Source organism: Jaculus jaculus, chromosome 23, assembly GCF_020740685.1.
Source record: "Jaculus jaculus isolate mJacJac1 chromosome 23, mJacJac1.mat.Y.cur, whole genome shotgun sequence".
In the NCBI taxonomy this organism is placed as follows: domain Eukaryota; kingdom Metazoa; phylum Chordata; class Mammalia; order Rodentia; family Dipodidae; genus Jaculus; species Jaculus jaculus.
In genome coordinates this window covers 8,740,623-8,760,641 of record NC_059124.1, presented here as the reverse complement: position 1 = coordinate 8,760,641, position 20,019 = coordinate 8,740,623, and the positions used below count along the sequence as shown (strand labels likewise).

The 20,019-nt window shown below is 49.4% G+C and overlaps 1 protein-coding gene and 1 non-coding gene across 2 annotated transcripts in view; one reads left to right on the top strand and one right to left on the bottom strand.

Annotated features, from left to right (window-relative positions):
• Positions 1-14,178, top strand: part of Vwf (von Willebrand factor) — a 167,817-nt gene extending 153,639 nt beyond the window's left edge. Inside the window, exons 48-52 of the mRNA XM_045139643.1 lie at positions 8,212-8,310; positions 9,398-9,526; positions 10,563-10,602; positions 12,151-12,248; positions 13,852-14,178. Of these exons, the coding sequence (XP_044995578.1) occupies positions 8,212-8,310; positions 9,398-9,526; positions 10,563-10,602; positions 12,151-12,248; positions 13,852-14,040 (555 nt within the window). The 3' untranslated portion in view covers positions 14,041-14,178. The remainder of the gene's footprint in view (positions 1-8,211; positions 8,311-9,397; positions 9,527-10,562; positions 10,603-12,150; positions 12,249-13,851) is intronic.
• LOC123456496 lies at positions 1,427-1,559 on the bottom strand. Its single transcript, XR_006634571.1, has one exon. It is a non-coding gene; the product is annotated as a small nucleolar RNA SNORA33 (small nucleolar RNA).
• Positions 14,179-20,019: the final 5,841 nt, after the last annotated feature.

The following is a 20,019-nucleotide window of genomic DNA, read 5'->3' as shown; positions in this document are numbered from 1 at the left end:
CTATTCAAATCACATCTCAAACTAATTATAACTAAGTCATGTAAATTAAAAAACATTCTATTTATTTGAAGGGGGGAGATAGAGAGAGAGGGAGAGAATGGGTGCGTTAGAGCCTGTAGCCACCACCAATGAACTGTTTGAACTCCAGATGCATCACGTGCCACCTTGCGCATCTGGCTTTACGTGGGTCCTGGGGAATTGAACCTGGGTCCTTTGGCTTTGCTGGAAAGTGCCATAACCGCTAAGCCAACTCTCCAGCCCAAGTCATGTAAATTTTAATCATTTTCTTTCTTTGTTTTACAAATTGACACCAAACCACCACATTTTCAAGGGTTATCATGCTATGCTCACAGTTCTGGATGGCTTAAAACACATCTTAGGAGACTTCAGTGCCATTCTCTGGAAACATTAAAATAGATCAACCAGTACTTTTCCAGACTCTTGTGGTGTGCAAGGCCCTGCACATCTTCGTCTGCATGAATGGGCCTCAGCGTACGTGACCAACCTTCAAACCTTGGCCATTTCCGTTTGCGTTCTGTTTTTGCTGAGTCATTACGATGGCTGGCTCTGGATGCTTCCCTAAGGTGAATTCTTCTCAGTAGGTTGGTTTCTAGCCTGGCACATGACAGTGTTTCATCATTTTAAAGAGTATTTTAGTTTTATTTATTTTTAATTTTTAATTTAATTTAATTGTCTGAGGTAGGGTCTCACTCTAGTCCAGGCTGAACTGGAATTCACCGTGTAGTCTCAGGGTGGCCTCGAACTCACGGCGATCCTCCTACCTCTGCCTCCCGAGTGCTGGGATTAAAGGCGTGCGCCACCACTTTAACTGATACATAAAATTGTTCACGGGGTGCCTGTCATTGTTTTGATTACAACTTTTAGTCACCATTTTACTTAAAAGCCCCTTGTAAGTGCGTGGGACTTAAATGCATGAGGAGGCTTTGGCTCCTTCCCTCAAGCTCCCCTCTGTGTTTGGGGCCTCTGATCGGTCAGACAGCTCGCTGCTAGCTGAGTTTCCTGTGCGGCCAGGTTCGAGGCTTCTCCCCTCAGCTTTGTGACCCCATGGGCAGGGCTGCAGGTGGACAGGCAGTGGCTCTGGTAAACGGGGAGGAGCAGGGGCCAGGGACCCCTGAGAAGGTGGGGACAGGACAGGGAGTATGGTGGGGGTTAGGTCATGAGGGGGCTTCCTACCCTCAGGAGAGCTCGGGACTGAGTTTCATCCTGTGCTCTCCATGGCCCTTAGCGATGCGTCTTGCTCAAGGCGGGGCTGTGGCAGGAAATCGGCCTTCAGAAGGAGACACGGCACATGGGGTTTGCTTTCTTTTCTTCAAAAAAAAATGCAATTTATTAATTCTTAGCTTTCATTAAACTCAGAACAAGTTACATTAAAATCAAGTCTTATGAAAATGCTTCAACATTAAGGTATTGTAGCCATTTCCAGGGACCTTAACGACCTCAACTGTCCTTAAGGCTCGTAGCATGGCATCACTGTTGCCAGCTCTCGACATTTCTGCAGAAGCACATTCAGATAAGCAGACCAATTCATTAGCTGGCTGGGGGTTTGCTTTCTTCACTCCTGCCCTGATGGTCCCTTCTGACCCCTGGGTCCCCAACCACACCCGAGAGCCATGGCTCCTCTCCTTTCCCACTCTCTCTTACTTTCCTTCCTGGTCTCTCTCCTCCCATGATCCTTTGCTTTTCCTGCTCTTGCCTCAGCTTACCCTCTGCCTCCTCGGCGTGTGGATGTCACCACCGCCCCATGGTCCTGTCACCCCCTCCTCCCCATGCACCCATCTCCATTCTTTTGTCCATTTTCCTCTCCTCAGGCCCGCCGAGGTGACGCAATTTCCTCGTCTCTTCTAGCCCTCACTAGAAACGCCCGAAGGCCAGCGCCCGTGAAATCCCGCCTGATTGAAGCCGTATTTTATTTCTTCATTTTGACTCACAAGCACTCACGTTCACTCACTGCTTACCCCGTCTATTTTCTTCCTCGCCCATGTACCTTCCAGGAATAGTGTGGTTTTTTTTTTTTTTAAACACACAATTTCAACGTCGCAACTGAAATACTAAGCTCGTGGCCCTCAACTTCCAAGCGGCGTCACTTCAAAGCGGGGTTTCTGGCCCGGGTCCAGGTCCCCCAGCCTTGCGCGGAGCTCCGTCCTCACGTCCGACTCCCCGAAGACGCATCAAGTTCATGGCGTGATTTACAAGGAGCAAATTGCTCAAGTTCACTTCTGAGCGAGCTTACTGACGCCTGCCCTTGATCTCGGGACGAGTCTTCCGGCCGGGTGTGAAACTAACCTGCGGGGATATCTCTTTCTTTCCTTCTCTCTCTCTTTATAGTGTGAGACAGGGCGTCACACCGTAGCCTAGGCTGGCCCAAACTGATGGAAATCCGCCTGCTTCATGCCTGTGCTGGGGTTACACGCATGAGCCACCGGGCATGGAGTGTTAGGGAGTTTGGTTAGCAAGTCTTTCCAACGAAAAACTGCCAGTGTGATGTTTACTAAATGTGGTAAAATGGGAACCAAAAGGGTCAAAGTTGGTTTCTTCCAGAACTAAATTTATTGTTTAAATGTTTTGACGGGATTTCTCTCTCTCTCTCTTTGTCTCTCTCTCCCTTTTTCTTTTGGGTGAGTGTAATAAGAGAGAGCTTTTTTGTTTTGTTTTTCAAGGTAGGGTCTCACTCTAGCTCAGGCTGACCTGGAATTCACTATGTAGTCTCAGGGTGGCCTCGAACTCATGGCGATCCTCCTACCTCTGCCTCCTGAGTGCTGGGATTAAAGGTGTGCGCCACCACGCCCAGCATGGAGTTTTTGTTTTTATGAAATGGGACAGGTGATTTTACATTTTTGTAAACATCTTATTGACCATCTCTGTTTATATACACAATGTACACTGATCATAATCCTCTCCACCCTCCTCTTGGTCCTTCTCTTCTATCCCCCCCTCCTCCCCTGAATCCCTTCTTTCCAACTAATCTTCTATTTTGATGACACCCCCCCCCCACCATATTATGTAGGTTTGTGCAAGTCTCGACAGCCACTGTGACCACAAACGTGCAAGGGCACTTTGTGTGTGGAAGACACGTTCCAAAGCCCCCCCCCCCCCCCGCCAGCCTTCCTTTGGCTTTCACGTTCTTTCTGCCACCTCTCCCACAGCGTTGTCTTGACCCCTTGAGGATGTGGTAGAGATGTCTCACTTAGTGATGAGCACCCCACCTTTTCTTCTTCACACTTCGATGCGTCTCGGGCTTCCTCAGCGGTCGCCCCCATCTGACAAGAGAAGCTTCTCTAACCAAAAGCGAGAGTTTGATTTGGGTTCACTCAGGAAATGCGTGTCAGGAAACTTGTATTACAAGTTAGCTGTGATGTATCAGTAACTGCTGGTTACACCTTTTTTTTTTTTTTTCCAAAGAATTTAACTGATTTTTGACATTTTCTAGGTTGCCCTGTGTTCTGCGACTAATGCGAGGAAACTTGAAAACTTGAGTCCTGTGTTGTGTGTGTCCTTGTAATTTCTATTCAGGCTATGTATTGTAGCTTAATTTTTGTTAAAGAAATATTTTATTTATTTATTTGAGAGAGAGAGATAGAAGGAGGCAGATAGAGAGAATGGGCACACCAGGGCCCCTAGCAAAGGAACTCCAGACGCATGCGCCCCCTTGTGCATCTGGCTGACATGGGTCCTGGGGAATCGAACCCCGGTCCTTAGGCTTTTCAGGCAAACGCCTTAACTGCTAAGCCATTTCCCCAGCTCTAGTTTAATTTTTATTTACAATTAATTTATTCAAACTAAGTAAATACTTTTCAAAATAAACATGTGAATTTGCAAACAACAACAACAACAACAAAAAACCTTTTAGTTCACAAGAAGAGAAGTTAGCAGTCTTACAATGTCTCCCAGAGGTGAGGGTATCTTTGCACACTGTGGAAGCCATGCTGTTTAGAAGCTGTGAGTTTTTGCAGTGCAGGTATAAATGAAGGCCTCTCCCCTTAAACCACCACCCAGCTCACAGCTGAGCTGTGTCCTCAGTAGCAAGGCTGCTGAGCTTCCATGCCAGCTCTGGGACACGCGGGAGGGCAGGGCATACGAACCTGCCCACTCCTTGTCCTCAGGGAGAAAAACTTCTCCTGTGAGGTGGCTCCAGATATTTCCTTACAGATGTTGGGTATTGCTAAGCTTTGAATTTAGCCATGTGGAGTAATATCTCTGAGTGTTTGATTTTAATTAATTAATTAATTTTTTTTTTAGGCAGGGTTTCACTCTAGCCCAGGCTAACCTGGAATTTACTCTGTAGTCTCAGGCTGGCCTTGAACTCATGATGATCTTCCTATGTCTGCCTGGGATTAAAGGCATGTGCCGCCAACCCAGTTTAGATCTCTGAATACCTTAAATTTGTGTTGCTCTGCTGACTAGGGATATAAAATACTTCATGTACTTATTGTCCATTTCTTCTGTGAAGTGTTGGTTTGAGATTCTTACTGTTTTTGAGTTGGATTGCTTGCATTTTTATTATAGAATTGTATGAGGTTTTTTTTCTTCTATATTTGTATGTTAGTACTTTTTTTTTTTTCAGGTAGGGTCTCACTGTAGCCCAGACTGGCCTTGACCTCACAGTGATCCTCCTACCTCTGCCTCTCTAGTGCTGAGATTAAAAGGTTGTAGCCACCATGGCCCACTAATGCTTTTTGGATATTTTTTCCTTTTCTTTTTTTAAAAAAAAACTATTTTATTTATTTATTTAAGAGAGAGAGAAAGAGAGAATGGGTGCGCCAGGGCCTTTAGCCACTGCAAATGAACTCCAGACTCATGCACCCCCTTGTGCATCTGGCTTACGTGGGTCCTGGGGAATTGAACCTGGGTTCTTTGGCTTTGCAGGCAAATGCCTTAACCGCTAAGCCATTTCGCCAGCTCCTCCCCCCGCTAATGCTTTTTGTTTTGAGATATGGTCTCACTACATAGCCTAGGCTGACCTAGAACTTATGGGCCTTCAGATTCCCAATTGCTAAGGGTACAAGTGTGTATAACACACCCCCAGCACAATGCTCTTTCTTTTTTTAAAATTTTTTTTTGTTTATTTTTGTTTATTTGAGAGTGACAGACAGAGAGAGAAAGAGGCAGTTAGGGAGAGAAAGAATGGGCGTGCAAGGCCTCCAGCTGCTGCAAACAAACTCCAGACACGTGCACCCCTTGTGCATCTGCTTTACTTGAGGTCCTGGGTAATCGCACCTCTAACTGGGGTCCTTAGGCTTCATAGGCAAGTGCTTAACCACTAAGCCATCTCTCCAGCCCGGTGCTCTTTATATTTATTAAAAATCTTTTCTCTCACTCAATAGCTTGGCTTTTATACTTTTAAATTTATTTGGAGGGAGAGAGGGAGGGAGGGAGAGAGAGAGAAAGAGAGAGAGAGAGAGAGAGAGAGAGAGAGGGAGGGAGGGAGATAATGAGACTATGGGTGTACCAGGACCTTCAGCCACTGCGAACAAATTCCAGATGCATGCACCACTTTGTGCATCTGGCTGACATAGGTCCTGGGGAATTGAACCAGGGTCCTTTGGCTTTGCAGAAAGATGCCTTAACCACTACTCCCGGCTTATAGTTTTACTTTTATGTTTAGGTCTATGATCCGTGATGTATTGGGACTTTTTTTTTTTTTTGCACCTATGTGGGTGTGTGCATACGTGACAGCCAGAAATTGATGTTGGGTGTCTTTCTTCTCACCCTCCTCTTTATTTTAAGGAGGAAGGGTCCCTCAGTGGAGCCCATATCTCACTGATTCAGCCAGTCTTTGCAGCTGCTTTGTCTGGAGGAATCCCCATCTCTCCTTCCTTGACGCTGTCATTGCAGGTGGGGCTGGCATCCCTGCCTGGCAGTTTTGTGGGTGCCGGGGATCCAAACCCCAGGGCTCACACTTGCATGGCAAATGCTGTTGCTGACTGAGCCATCCCTCCAGACCTCTAGAATTTACCTTGCATTTAGTCGTTAGGGTTTATTTTCTCCCCATTGTTGCAATCCAGTGGTTCCAGCCCCATGTGTTGAAAGCCTACCCTTTCCCTCATTGAATTACGGTGCTACCTTTATAAAAACAAGCTGCCTGAATACGTGTGGATCCATTGCTGAACCCTTTCTCATCTTCTGGTTAGTGTCTCTAGCACATTGCTGACTTTGTTACTGTAGCTTTAGGACAATTTCCCAATCAGATAGCAAAGATGTTTCAACTTTGTTCTTTTGAAAGATAGTTTGGGTTGCTTATGCCATTTCCGTTTCATATAAATTTACCGTTGACTTGTCACGCTCATGAAAACAATTTAAAGTACACTGGAGCACATAGAATTTGTAGGTTAGTCTTGAAAGAATGGATGTCTTGATGATACTGTGTTTTTCAGCCTATGAACTTTTCATTTATTTAGATTTTTGTCTCAACCTGTGTGTGCTGCTCTGACACACTAAGAGTAGTGATTATTTTAAAGCTAGGCTCTTGCTCAGGCCAGCCTAGAACTCACTACGTAGTAGTCCAGGCTGGCCTCAAACTCTCAATCTTTCTGCCTCAGCCTCATAGGTGCTGGGATTATAGGTGTGTACTACCATGTCCAAGGAGAATAGGTAATTTGTAAAGAATAGAAATTTAGGGCTGGAGAGATGGCTTAGTGGCTAAGGCACTTGCCTGTGAAGCCTAAGGACTTATGTTGACTCTTCAGGTCCCATGTAAGCCAGACGCACGGTGACGCAGGAGCGCAAGGTCGCACATGTGCACAAGGGGGCGCACGTGTGTGGAGTTTGATTGCAATGGCTGGAGACCCTGGTGTGCCAGTTCTCTCTCTCTCTCTCTCTCTCTCTCACAGACACACTCTCTTTCTCTCTCTCTCTTTCTCGCATAAAAGAAAAAAAAAAAAAACAGTCTGTTGGGCTTGTCTCAAAAAAAAAAAAAAGAGTAGAAATTTATTTTCTAAGTGTTGTGGACTGGGCAGTCCAAAATCATGGCTACCCTTCAGATTTGATATCTGGCTTGATGACCATGCTTGGGGTGTCTCACGTAGCAGAAAGCCACAGGGCAGAAGGCATTCTGGGTAATCTGCCATAAGAGCACCAATCCAGCCATGAAGGCAGAGTCCCCAGAATGTCATCATTTCCCTCAAGGCCCAGCCTCCTGGTACCTTCACCTTGGGGCTTATGTTCCAACCTTTGAATTTTGGAGGTACACATACATTTCAAAGCTGTAGCAGTCTTTAAATCTGCTCTGCTCCCCAACGGTTTGTGGTTTACATTTTGTTAAACTTAACTCCCTTGAATCTTCAGTTTTCGGATGATACTGCAATTGGAATTTTCAAAGGTCATGACGTGGAGGAGAGAGGAAGACAAAAGGGATGAGACAGCAAAACAGAGGAGGGGCTGTGTGGAAAGAGGAGGGTCCTCAGTGGAGTGGAGGTGGGGGGGAGGGGCCAGAAGAGAATAATGTGATGAGAGCATGATCAAATTACGGTGTGTTTATATATTAAAGTTTCCAGTAAAACTTTTTAAAAGTCATGGTTTTGTTGTTGTAGCACAGTTTGTTTTGCATATTCCTCTTGTGTTCTACCTCCTTGCTAAATGCACTCACTGGCATTGGTGTTCTTTTTGGGGGCAGGACAGTTTATTAAGGATTATTTCATGAACTGTAGCTCAGGCTGACCTGGAATTCACTGTGTAGTCTCAGGGTGGCCTCAAACTCATGGCGATCCTCCTACCTCTGCCTCCCAAGTGCTGGGATTAAAGGCGTGCGCTACCACCTCGCCCAGCTTTCCTTTTCCATTTTCTAAGAGTTTATGTAAGACTGGCATCACGCCTTCCTAATTTTTTGGCAGACTTCACCAATGAGGCCCTCCAGGCCATCTACCAAGATAAGGAAGACTGGAGAAGTGAGATTTGGGGCAAAAATTAAATTCCATTTTGACTATCAGTCTCAAGACAACAGAAAATCAAATTGTTGTTCAGTAAACAATAAGAGTTTGCAATTTGTTCTGGGGGCAAGATCTGGTTTAATAGCTGGTCAGATTGCTACATCTGAAGGGAAGAAATGAGATGCGACTCAAGCTGGAAGTGGGGTGTTGGCTTTCTGAACCCGAGGAGGGATGATGGGATGGGAAGGGCGGCGTGCCGACAACGTGGGCCTGGCCCGACTCAGGGAGCTCTGCAAGGTTAACTGGCGGCTTTCTCTCCTGGCCACAGGGCTATGAGCCAGAGAAGAGCCACAGCGAATGCTGTGGGAGATGTTTGCCTACAGCCTGCAGCATTCAGCTGAGAGGAGGACAGACCGTGACGCTGAAGGTGGGAATGCGCTGAGCTCAAGGGTCCCTTCTCACACCGCTAGCTGGTTTACTGCTTGGGGGTCTTTCCCCCACTTCTTTCTGACTTTGTAATGAAAAGGTAGATGATGACTTGTGGAAGGCACAGGATTTCCTCTTTGATTATAATTTTGCTCTTCTTGACAAATGCATGATAGGTGTGTGCCTCAGGACTTGCAGTACATTGAGTTTTTTTCTTAAATTTTATTTTTCAAGGTAGGGTGTCACTTTAGCCTACGCTGACCTGGAATTCACTGTGGAGTCTCAGGGTGGCCTTGAACTCACGGTGATCCTCCTACCTCTGCCTCCTGAGTGCTGGGATTAAAAGCGTGCGCCCCCACGCCCGGCCTTAATTTTTTTTTGTTGTTGTTGTTCATTTTTTTTATTTGAGAGTGACAGAGAGAGACAGACAGAGAGAGAGAGAAAGAGACAGATAGATAGAGAATGGGCATGCCAGGGGCCTCCAGCCACTCCAGACACTTGCGCCCCCTTGTGCATCTGGCTAACGTGGGTCCTGGGGAATCGAGCCTCGAACCGGAGTCCTTAGGCTTCACAGGCAGATGCTTAACCGCTAAGCCATCTCTCCAGCCCTAAGTTGAGTTTTAAAGATGTTCTGTAGCTTGAGAATCCGTAGGACTGGAGTGGCAGTCATCTGTGATGACTGGAATTAGCTGGAGGGGCTGAGAGGCAGTGCCTCGTTTCATCCTGTATTTGGTTCTCAACGGCCAGCTTGCTGTTTCTGTGGCTTCAGATCTTGTAGGCACTCACCAGCCAGGGTGGTGTGTGTGTGTCGGGGTGGGGGGCGTGGGTTCCTGCCCTCACGTGACCAGGATAGACAGAAGATTTTCTGCACTCATGGCAGTTCTCTCTATAGTTAACAAATTATAGAATGGAGGCTCTTTCTATTGTATATTCTGAGCATAAGAATTTGCATGTTGTCTCTTCCCCCCCCCCCCATAGACATCCAAATTATTTTAGCAACTCCAAGGAGTCAAGGACGTTTAGCAGTAGCAAGGTAATCCTAACACCGTCACCGCCTTAGCTTTACCCTCCTTCCTCTCTCTTCCCAGCGTGATGAGACACTCCAAGATGGCTGCGACAGTCACTTTTGCAAGGTCAACGAGAGAGGGGAGTACGTCTGGGAAAAGACAGTCACGAGCTGCCCACCCTTTGATGAGCACAGATGTCTCGCTGAAGGAGTGAGTGGTTGTAACTTACGTCTCGGTGTCTTACTTTGTCTTGATCTTTGAATTCAAGAATAGAGTCCCAGCCGGGCGTGGTGGCGCACGCCTTTAATCCCAGCACTCGGGAGGCAGAGGTAGGAGGATCGCCGTGAGTTCGTGGCCACCCTGAGACTCCATAGTGAATTCCAGGCTAGCCTGGGCTAGAGTGTGACCATACCTCGAAAAGCCAAAAAAAAAAAAAGTATATATATATATATATGGAGAGAGAGAGAGAGAGAGAGAGAGAGAGAGAGAGATCTGAATAGCAAGCAGCCTAACTCTTACATGATTTCCTGGTGTCAAGATAGATCTCTGTCCTGACTAAAGAATGATTGAACTGACAAAACTGGGGTTGGGAAGATGGCTCAGTGGATAGAGCGTTGCCATCCTTCTTTTGCTCAGGGCCAGAGTTCAGCTCCCCAGAGCCCGTGTAAATGTGGGTGGGTGTGGCAGCCGCCTGTAATCCCAGTGCTTGGGAGGCAGGGACGTGGGATTCCCAGGATAAACTGGCAGGCTAGACTAGCTGAATCCGCCAGCTCTGGGTTCAAGTGAGAGACTCTGCCTCTATAAGCCACAAGGAGGGTGATTGAGGAGGGCACCCAGTGTCAACCTCTGGCCTCCCTACGCATGCGTATAAACGCACATGCACACTTGCACACGTGCCCCCCTGCACACTCACAGACATCACACACACACAGTGTCATAATTAAAACTGTAACGGAGAGACAGTTTTCTCCGGCACAATGCTTTAAAAACCTGTCCATTCGAGCAAAACTGTGATCCTTGCACGGGAAGGTGAGCGACGAAAAGCCAGGTCGCTTCTCCTGGGAATGGTGATTGGGATGACTCTGCGTGGGGCGGTGTTCACGTGGCCCACCCTCGCGTTGGGAAGCAGTTACGTGGAGGGGTCTCAGCCCGCAGCTCCGAGTTCTGCACCGGGAACTTACGTGACCCGACTGCTTGCCCAGGTGGGGTTCTCCGCATCAAGTCTGAGATTTTGCTCTCTTCTTAGGGGAAAGTCATGACGATTCCAGGAACGTGCTGTGACACCTGTGAGTACCTCACGGGAAACCCTCCCGGCCAAGTCCAGAGACTATTCTAGAATGATGTTGCTGGGTTGGCAGCTGGTCATTTCATTCAAGCCTGCAGTAGACTCCTTGTCCTTCCCGACCGTCTTTAAACTGACCCCTTGCTCAGGTCTCCTTTCAAATGCCTGCAGAGCAATTGCTCCCCATCTTTTCTCCACACTCCTGTCTCCAGCCTCTTGCCTGCCTAAGAGTCTCTGGCTGTTCATGGATCCACCCTGCGGGAATGTCTGAAGACAGACAGTCTTGACCCATGGTCTCCACAGAACGGTCACTTACGACACATGCCCTCGGCGCGTGGAACGCTGTCTTGGAGAGAGGGAGGCTGTTGCTGGCCAGCTGGCTAACTGCCCAGCATGTGTTGGGGAGTCCCGAGGCGCACGGAGTGCCTTTTCAGAGGCTCCTAGGGCTGGTCTAAGTTCAGGACCCCGCTTTCTTCACGCTTGTCCCTTCTTCACCTTGCAGTCCTATGACACCGATCGGCTCGAATTGCTGGGGGCCTCCGTTTCAGAGAAACCCGGGAGGCACAGTTTTCCTCACTATTCTTGTGTTCATTAGAATAAGTGAGAGGGAGGGCTGGAGAGATGGCATAGCGGTTAAGTGCTAGCCTGTGAAGCCTAAGGACCCCGGTTCGAGGCTCGATTCCCCAGGTCCCACGTTAGCCAGATGCACAAGGGGGCGCACGCGTCTGGAGTTCGTTTGCAGAGGCTGGAAGGCCTGGCGCGCCCATTCTCTCTCTCCCTGTCTGCCTCTTTGTCTCTCTGTCACTCTCAAATAAATAAATAAAAACAAAAAATATTTTAAAAGAATGAAACGACTAGAAGTTGGGAGGCATGCTAAGATGTAGGGAGGGTTAGCTTAGATTTGGAGCCATCTCGGAGTGGAAAACTTGCGTGATTCAGCTGAGCTGTCATTAGATCCAAGACTTCACAGTGAGTCGAGAAGGGCTTTGGATAAGATCGCCACCTACCCCCGCCCAGGGGAGAGCTCAGGTTGGTCACCTAGAGCTCGAGGTGGCTAGAAGGAGGGTTCTCCAAAGGCTCCTCAAGAACGTCTTAGCCTCTTCAGAGGCAGCAGACACTTGCGTGGAGGTCTTTCCTCTTTCCACAAGACAGGGGCAGAGTGACACGAATTCCCTTCATTGTCGGCTGGCTTCTGAATATCGTTGTGGCGTGGCAGGTCTGTTCTCGCTTCTCGGTTTGTAGAGCACGCAGTCCTATAAAACCCATCTCGTCCATCTACGTGACTGAAGCATAGCAAGCCTAGGCTCCTGCTGCAATGAAAATTGTACCTTTAAATGAGTTAAATCCAGTCATAATGCTATCTCTGAATCCGAGGAGCCAGAAGCAGCTAAGGGAACCAGGATGACTTGATTCTCCTCCCTGCAGCTGGCTTTGGTTACTTCTTAAGTGGAAAATGGGTCCATTTCCAGCTTAGTGAGCACACTGGGACTGGGAAGTAATTCCACAGAACTCTAGCCGGGTCTCCAGGTCCCTCCTCTCACCTCTCCCGCAGGTCAGGAGCCCGACTGCAAAGATATCACTGCCAGGCTGCAGTATGTTAAAGTGGGAGACTGTAAGTCCCAAGAGGAAGTGGACATTCATTATTGCCAGGTAAGGCTGGGTGACTTCAAGAAGGCCTGGGTGGGAAGGGCTGTCCCCTTCCTTGGACATGTGTCTTTGGTTATAGTCTAGAAGGCTCTGGAAACATCCAGAGGGAAAGGAACTGCAAGCGTTTTTAATATATCAGGCTAGAGAGATGGCTTAACAGTTAAGGCACCTGCCTGTGAATGCTAAGGACTCAGGTTCGATTCCCTAGTACCCATTTAAGCCAGATGCACAACAAGGTGGTGCATAATGTCTGGAGTTCGTTTGCAGTGGCTGGAGGCCCTGGTGTGCCCATTCTCTCTTTGTCTCTATCTGCCTCTGTCTCTCTTCTCTAATAATAAATAAATAATAAAATTAAAATAAAATAAAAAAAAGCAAAGGCTGGGCATGGTGGCACATGCCTTTAATCCCAGCACTTGGGAGGTAGAGGTAGGAGGATCACCATGAGTTTGAGGCCACCCTGAGACTACATAGCGAATTCCAGGTCAGTCTGGACTAGAGTGAGACCCTACTTTGGAAAACCAAAAAAAAAAAAAGTTTCATTAAGTAGGAAATTTTGACCCCAGAAGAAAGACCAAAGCAAATCATTGAAAAAAAAATTTAGTTGAGAGAGAGGCACATAACAGAGAGAGAATGGGCATGCCATGGCCAACTGCCTCACTGCTAACGAACTCCAGACATATGCGTTGTCCCTTTGTGCATCTGGCTTTCTGTGGGTGCTGGAAATTGAACCCAGGCCATCGGGCTTTACAAGCAAGTGCCTTTAACCACTGAGCCATTTCTCTAGGCCTCCAAACAATTTTTAATGAAGATTTAACAAAAATTTTTCCCGTACAGGATTTTATGTAACCCAGGACAGACTTGAACTTTTTATTTTATTTTATTTATTTATTTATTTATTTATTTTTTTGGGTTTTCAACGTAGGGTCCAACTCTAGCTTAGGCTAACCTGGAATTCACTCTGTAGTCTCAGGGTGGCCTCAAACTCTCAGCGATCCTCCTACCTCTGCCTCCTGAGTGCAGGGATTAAAGGTTGTGCCCCACCACGCACAGCTTCCTAAACAAGTTTTATTTATTAAGAAAGATGACAGTTGTGTGTGGAAGATGTGCATGTGTGGCAGGGGGTGGTCAGGCTACATTCCTGATGATCAATGAAAGATTCATAGAAATTGTACCTAGAGGCCTGGAGAGATGGCTTAGTGGTTGAGGCACTTGCCTGTGAAGCCTAAGAACTCCTGTTCAAATCTCCAGGTCCCACATAAGCCAGACGTACAGTGACGCAAGCATGCAATGTTGCACATGTGCACACATCTGGAGTTTGTTTGCAGTAGCTGAAGGCCCTGGTGCATCCATTCTCCCTCTCAAAATAAAAGAGGAAAAAAAATCTTAAAAGAAATTGCAGCTAGACAGCTTTGGGTGTGTGTAACGACTGGAGAGAGAGAGAGGATTCCCTGAGATCTTCCTCTACAAGCTTCTTGGCTCCCTGGGTGCGTGTGTCCGGGTGAGGCAGAGCCTGTCTTGCTCATGAAGGCAAGGGGCCGGGGCTGGAGGCCACCCCTCCGCCCAGAGCAGCGCCACAGCGCTCCGTCTCCGCCCGCTTGCATTTCAGGGAAAATGCGCCAGCAAGGCCGTGTACTCCATCGACACGGAGGATGTGCAGGAGCAGTGTTCCTGCTGCTCGCCCACGCAGACGGTGCCCATGCGGGTGCCCTTGCTTTGCGCCAACGGCTCCGTGGTGTACCACGAGGTCCTGAATGCCATGCAGTGCAGGTGTTCCCCCAGGAAGTGCGCCAAGTGAGGCCTGCTGGAGCTGCTGCGGGTGCCCGCCTCTGCCCCTCGCGGGCCGACCGGCCAGGGTGCTGCCCGGGCCTTTGGACACCCGCCCCCCCCCCCCCCGTTCTTTATCACGTGATAATAAACAGAAGCTTTCATCTTACCCGGCGCTGGTGGTACACTGTGCCTGGAATCTGGGCTGGCAGCTGGCGGACTGGGGGCCTGAGTGCCTTTGCAAACACCCTAGGCCCAGTGTCAGGGGGGGGGGGGCGGGGGTGCAGGTAGGAGGGAGATGCCAGCCTCCAGGAAACAGTGAAGTCGTGGATGGGGAGGGCACGGAGTGGGCAGATCTTAGGAGTGTCACGTTCTCAGATCTCTGAACCAGGGCACTTCTGTGCTTGCCCGAGGTTGGACCCCGAACCAACCTCTTGCTGTCTGGGTGGCAAAGCCCCTGTGCACCTCTGGGGAACCTGCGAGAGGGAGGGGTGCCGAGAGGTGTGGGCCCCTGGAGACTTCATCCCAGACGGTGCGGGAGCCTGGCCTCACCACGGGCTCAGCCATGACGGAAGAACTCCAGGACCGGGGAGAGAGCTGAGCCCTGCCTCCAGCCCACGTCCGACGGCATGGCCTCCCTCAAGCCCCCTCTCCTGACTCTCAGACACAGTTTCCTCCTCTGAAGAGCTAACAGCCGTCTCACTCATGGGGTGATGAGGATCCAAGACCTCTGCCTAAGGTGAAGTCTGAAGGTCTCAGGTAACTCTAAGGCACTCTAGTCTAAGAAGGTATGAACCACGGTTTATTGTCTACAGTCATGGAAGTTGTCAGTTAGAAAAGTCAGTAGAGGGCTGGAGAGATGGCTTAGTGGTTAAGCGCTTGCCTGTGAAGCCAAAGGACCCCGGTTCGAGGCTCGGTTCCCCAGGACCCACGTTAGCCAGATGCACAAGGGGGCGCACGCGTCTGGAGTTAGTTTGCAGTGGCCTGAGGCCCTGGCGTGACCACTCTCTCTCTCTCTGCCTCTTTCTCTCTGTCTGTTGCTCTCAAATAAATAAACAAAAATAAACAAACAAACAAACAAACAAAAGCAATCGATTCAGGCTACTCTACTTCTGTGGGCATCTTTCAGTGGGAAGAAGTATAGACAACACCTGATCCCCAAATCTCCACACGGTACTGCCACTTTGGGCACAGATCGTCTTTCCTTAAAATGTATGGGAAATGGTCACGTGTTCGTCCCCGCAGGGTGGCAGAGGTAAGCTGTGGAGGAAACACGCGTGGGAATAAAGATCATGTCTTAGTTTGACGGGGACTGACGTACTTTGTTTTTTGGTTTTTCGAGGTAGGGTCTCACTCTGGCCCAGGCTGACCTGGAATTCACTATAGAGTCTCAGTGTGGCCTCGAACTCTAGGAGATCCTCCTACCTCTGCCTCCCGAGTGCTGGGATGAAAGGCGTGCGCCACCACGCCCGGCTCGGGACTGATGCACTTTTGACGCAGGAGAGACGCAACCCATTGAAAGTTCTGGACGAAGGAGGCAGGACAGGTTTCGATAGCGTGTCCCGTTTCTCCACCACACCTCTCCAGATGATCACAGCGGCACAGAGAAGCCCAGCAGCCCGCAGAGGTCACCCAGCTTCTGAGTGGCAGGGCCAGGGTAGAGGGAAGGGAGGACAGACGTTTGACACAACTGCTTAATAATTCAAAGGCTGTCATCTCTTTATCCCCCTACCCTTCAACTTGGAGTAGCCGCTAAGGTTGGTCTCTGAAGGAAACCAGATCCAGGGACAGGGCATTAGCTGTCACGCTTCTGACCGATCGCCTAACACTGCCGGGGGGGAAAAGGTGTCTTTGGAGGCACCAGCCACAGGGAAACTGCGCAGGGAGGCGGCCTCTTTGGCAGAGCTTGCCCACTCTTCCAGGGGCCTGCTTGTTGACATGCCATTTCACTATGGAGAAAACAGCCAAGTAAGGGCAGCTGAATCTTTTTTTAATTTTTTTTTTTTTTAATTTGACAGAGAAGGAGAGAGAGAGAGAGAGAGAGAGAGAGAGAGAGATGAGAGAGGGAGGGAGGGAGAGAATGGGCATGCTGGGGCCTCCAGCCACTGCAAACTCCAGACTCGTGTGCCCCCTTGTGCATCTGGCTAACGTGGGTCCTGGGGAATTGAACCTGGGTCCTTTGGCTTTTCAGTCAAACGCTGTAACCACTTAGCCATCCCTCCAGCCCAGCTGAACCTTTTGATTAAACAAATACACAAACAAACACTATTATTGAGAGCTGGGTAGAAAGTTTACAGAAAGAGGGACAGGCAAGAATAGGGGTGTGCATGCGTGTGTGTGTGTGTGTGTCTGTCTGTCTGTCTGTCTTCCTTTGTGCACAGATATTCTAAGGGCAGAATCTGCTCTTGGTGGTAGAGACTTTTTTCTTTCTTTCTTTCTTTTTCTTTTCTTTTCTTTTTTTTTTTTTTTTTTTTTTTGCAGAACCAAACAGTGTTCATTTATTTCAAAGCCAAGGGATCTCTTCTTTACTCAGGATCTCCACAACCCTTGGCTTATTAGGTCTTCTTACTGCGTCAGAGTCATTTCTGTTACGTTTTTTTCTCTCAGCTTTCTATCTCTTCAAGAAGGCCCCTCGACTTTGACACGCATGGGGCTGTCCCTAAGATGGGCCCCTGTGTGTCTGCATGACTCTTTTTTTTAAAATTTTTTTTCTTCATTTTTATTTATTTGAGAGTGACAGAGACAGAAAGAGGCAGATAGAGAGAGAGAGAGAGAGAGAGAGAGAATGGGCCCACCAGGGCTTCCAGCCACTGCAAACGAGCTCCAGATGTGTGCGCCCCCTTGTGCATCTGGCTAACGTGGGTCCTGGAGAATTGAGCCTCGAACCGGGGTCCTTAGGCTTCACAGGCAAGCACTTAACCGCTAAGCCATCTCTCCAGCCCTCTTTTTTTTTTTTTAAACTTATTGATTGTTTTATAAAAAGGTTGTACTCTTAGGCCCCCTCGCCTATGCCCCAGATCTGCTGAGGGTCTTCTTTGGTGGAGTTATTGGTAAAATTTGTGGGGACCCGAGGGGCCTCGGTCAGTCTCCGTGTGTGCATGAGGGGAGGGGGCATGGTGCCTCAGGCTCTTCCCACCCACCCCGAGGCTGTTACAATCTTTCCACCCTCTCCTCCAAGATACTCCTGAGCCTTGGTGGGCAAGACAGAAATCTGGCTTAGTCTTGCTTTCTCTGTACTCTGTGGACCTCTGTTTTGATAAGGTCTGAGTGACTACAGTGTCTGTCACCATCTCTCCGGAACCAGTTTTTAGGCTAAGGCATGAGAGCAGGATTCATGTCACCACTTCCCCTGTGATGATTTCTGAGCGTGAGCAGATGAGGTGGAGGTGACCCATCTCCTGGTAGATAGTCAGCGCTTTATTTTGTTTGTTTGTTTGTTTTTTCGAGGTAGGGTCTCACTCTGGCTCAGGCTAACTGGAATTCACTATGTAGCCTCGGGGTGGTCTCAAACTCACTGCGATCCTCCTACCTCTGCCTCCCAAGTGCTGGGATCAAAGGCGTGCGCCACCGCGCCTGGCTTCAGCTCTCTATTCTCGATGTTTTGATGTATCTGGGGTCTCCCCAGTATTCTCCATAATCTGTAAGATAGAACAGACCCTCCAGTAGTGAGGACAATTTGTGCTGAAGGACACAAGCTTAGTTATTACAGACATCTGTTGATGCATATGTCCACGCTTCTTAGTCAAAGAGTGGTGGAGGGTCTCCCTCTGGAGCCTATTGGTCTCCTGTCCTAGGGAATCTGGCTTGGTTCCCGGAGCCAGATAGGAGTCTTCCCCACTGAGCAGGTCTCATGTCCAATCCGTGAGCAGTTGGTTACCTACATCCGCTATGTGCCACTATTGCCCAAGTGGGCACTTACTGCTCAGCTGGTTAATTTTGTAACTGGCAGGATCTCCTGTTTAATCCAGCAGTTGGCAACTGTTATTCTACGGCCGCTGTCATAGCACTTTCCAGCACCCTGAGGGCTGGCCGGGAGGGCACCGGATTCCCCCTCAGTTCCACATGGTCACTTGATCCGCTGTGGTGTCTCTGGCACTTAGGGACTTGCCTGTTACTGCTGGCATGTGACCTAGTGCTTCGACCTATAGTGTTCTAGGGACCTCTGTCTCCTTGACCAGCAGCTCTGTGGGTGTGTGTGTGTGTGGGGGGGGAGGGAACACGACACCCAAATCTGGCCCTTGGGCTTTTCTAGCCAGAGCTCATGATTGTAGGGCTGTGCTTTCTTTACCTCTTACGCACTCTTCCGTTCTGGTCTCGTCTCCCCTTGTTGAGGGTAATGACTTGTAGAACGGGATCCAGGAAGAAGGTTTCCATGGAATTCATTCATGTTGTCATAGTTCTGTGTATTCTTCCCCTCCCTCTCCTTCCTCTACCCCCTCTATGCCTGAAACCTTTTCCTCCCTCCCTCCCTGTCCCTCTCTCCCTCCCTCCCTCTCTTTCACCCTCTCCCTCCTTCCCTCCCTCCCTCCCGCCCTCTCCCGCCCTCCCTTCTTCTCCCTCCTTCCCACCTTCTTCTTTCTTCCCACCCTCTCCCTCCCTCCCTCCTTCCCTCCCACCTTCCCCCTCTCTCCCTCCCATTGACTTGTCCAGTGGCCCTTCCTCCCCTCCTTCCCTGTTTTCCATTTTTCAAAGCTTCATTCTCCTATCAGATCCATACTGTTGATATTTATTACAGTTTACAATTAACCGGTTGTGAGGGTCCCTCTGTTATGTTCGCTGTTTGGACCAAATGGGACAGTCCCCACAAGTGTTTCAGGAGAGTGTCGTGGCAGGAGTCAAGAAAGGGAATGGGTAAAGGAGCGATGGTGGTTGTTTTCCCATTACTTGTAGGATGGAAAAACAAAGCAAAACAAAATAAAACAAAACTTGAAGCATCCCTGGAAACAGGCAGTGAGAGAGCAGTGTTCATGAGAGATCAAGAAGCCGACTTCCAGAATGTCCTGAGCAGGGGCTGTGGAGCGGATCCAGACCCCTTGCTCTGGAACCTGGAACACTCGGGCCTCAGCTCCTCAGGTGAGAAATGGGTGTGCTGCCTCCATTGTGCCATAGAGGGACTGTGGGGAATAAAATAAAGATCCAGGGAGAACAGCAGAGCCCAAGTAGACAGTCTTGGGTCCATATGAGCCGCTGTGACTCGGAGCACAGAAAGTTAGACCTTAACACTTTCCAGGTTCCCTTTGGCTCTGGCCCTGACTTATTCTGCGCTATAGACCTACTCCTTAAAAAGCAGGGAGTGACCATGTCGCTTGGGAAAAGTGTCCCCCTGGGGACGGGCCTGGGATCACAACCAGCATGCCTGGCCCGGACATAATTCTCTTCCATTCCAGGGCCGTTGGTATTTTTGCACATAGCTTGCTCCTGGACGCCTCTGAATCGCAGCTTCCAGTGTGGAGAAAGGTCCGTTGGACGACTTTACTTCGTCCCTCTTGTCCATGGCCAGGTCCCCGGGCCACCCCACGGAGGAGCCGGGCCACTCTTGCCCAGCCAGCAGTCTACCCCGTCAAGGTCCTGGCATCTCTTGGAACCCTCCTTCTTCTTTTTTGTGCCCTCTGTTCCTTGTCCCCCGGCGGCTCCCACTCTTTTCTTTGTGATCCATTCCCACCCCTGGCTCTGTCCCCTGGACAGTTGGTAACCCCTGGGGGCAGCAGAAAGGAGGCTTTTTTTCCCCCTCCCCCCCTTTGCTGGAAACTCTTCAGCCAGACGGGTCGTGAGATAAGCCGGCTGAATTTTCACACGCTAAGGGTGGGCGAGCGCAGGAGCCTGCCCTCCCAGCCCCGCTGCTGCCCACGGTGGGTCCCTGTGTCCTGCACCTGAGCGGGCGCACCGCGGGCCTGGGAAGGGAGGGATGGAGCAGGAGGAGCAGGAGGAGGAGGCTGGCAACAGGGGCGGGCTTGTCCAGACCAGCTGAGCCGCGATGGAATTAGCTCCAGGGTGGCTTAAGCCAGCCCGG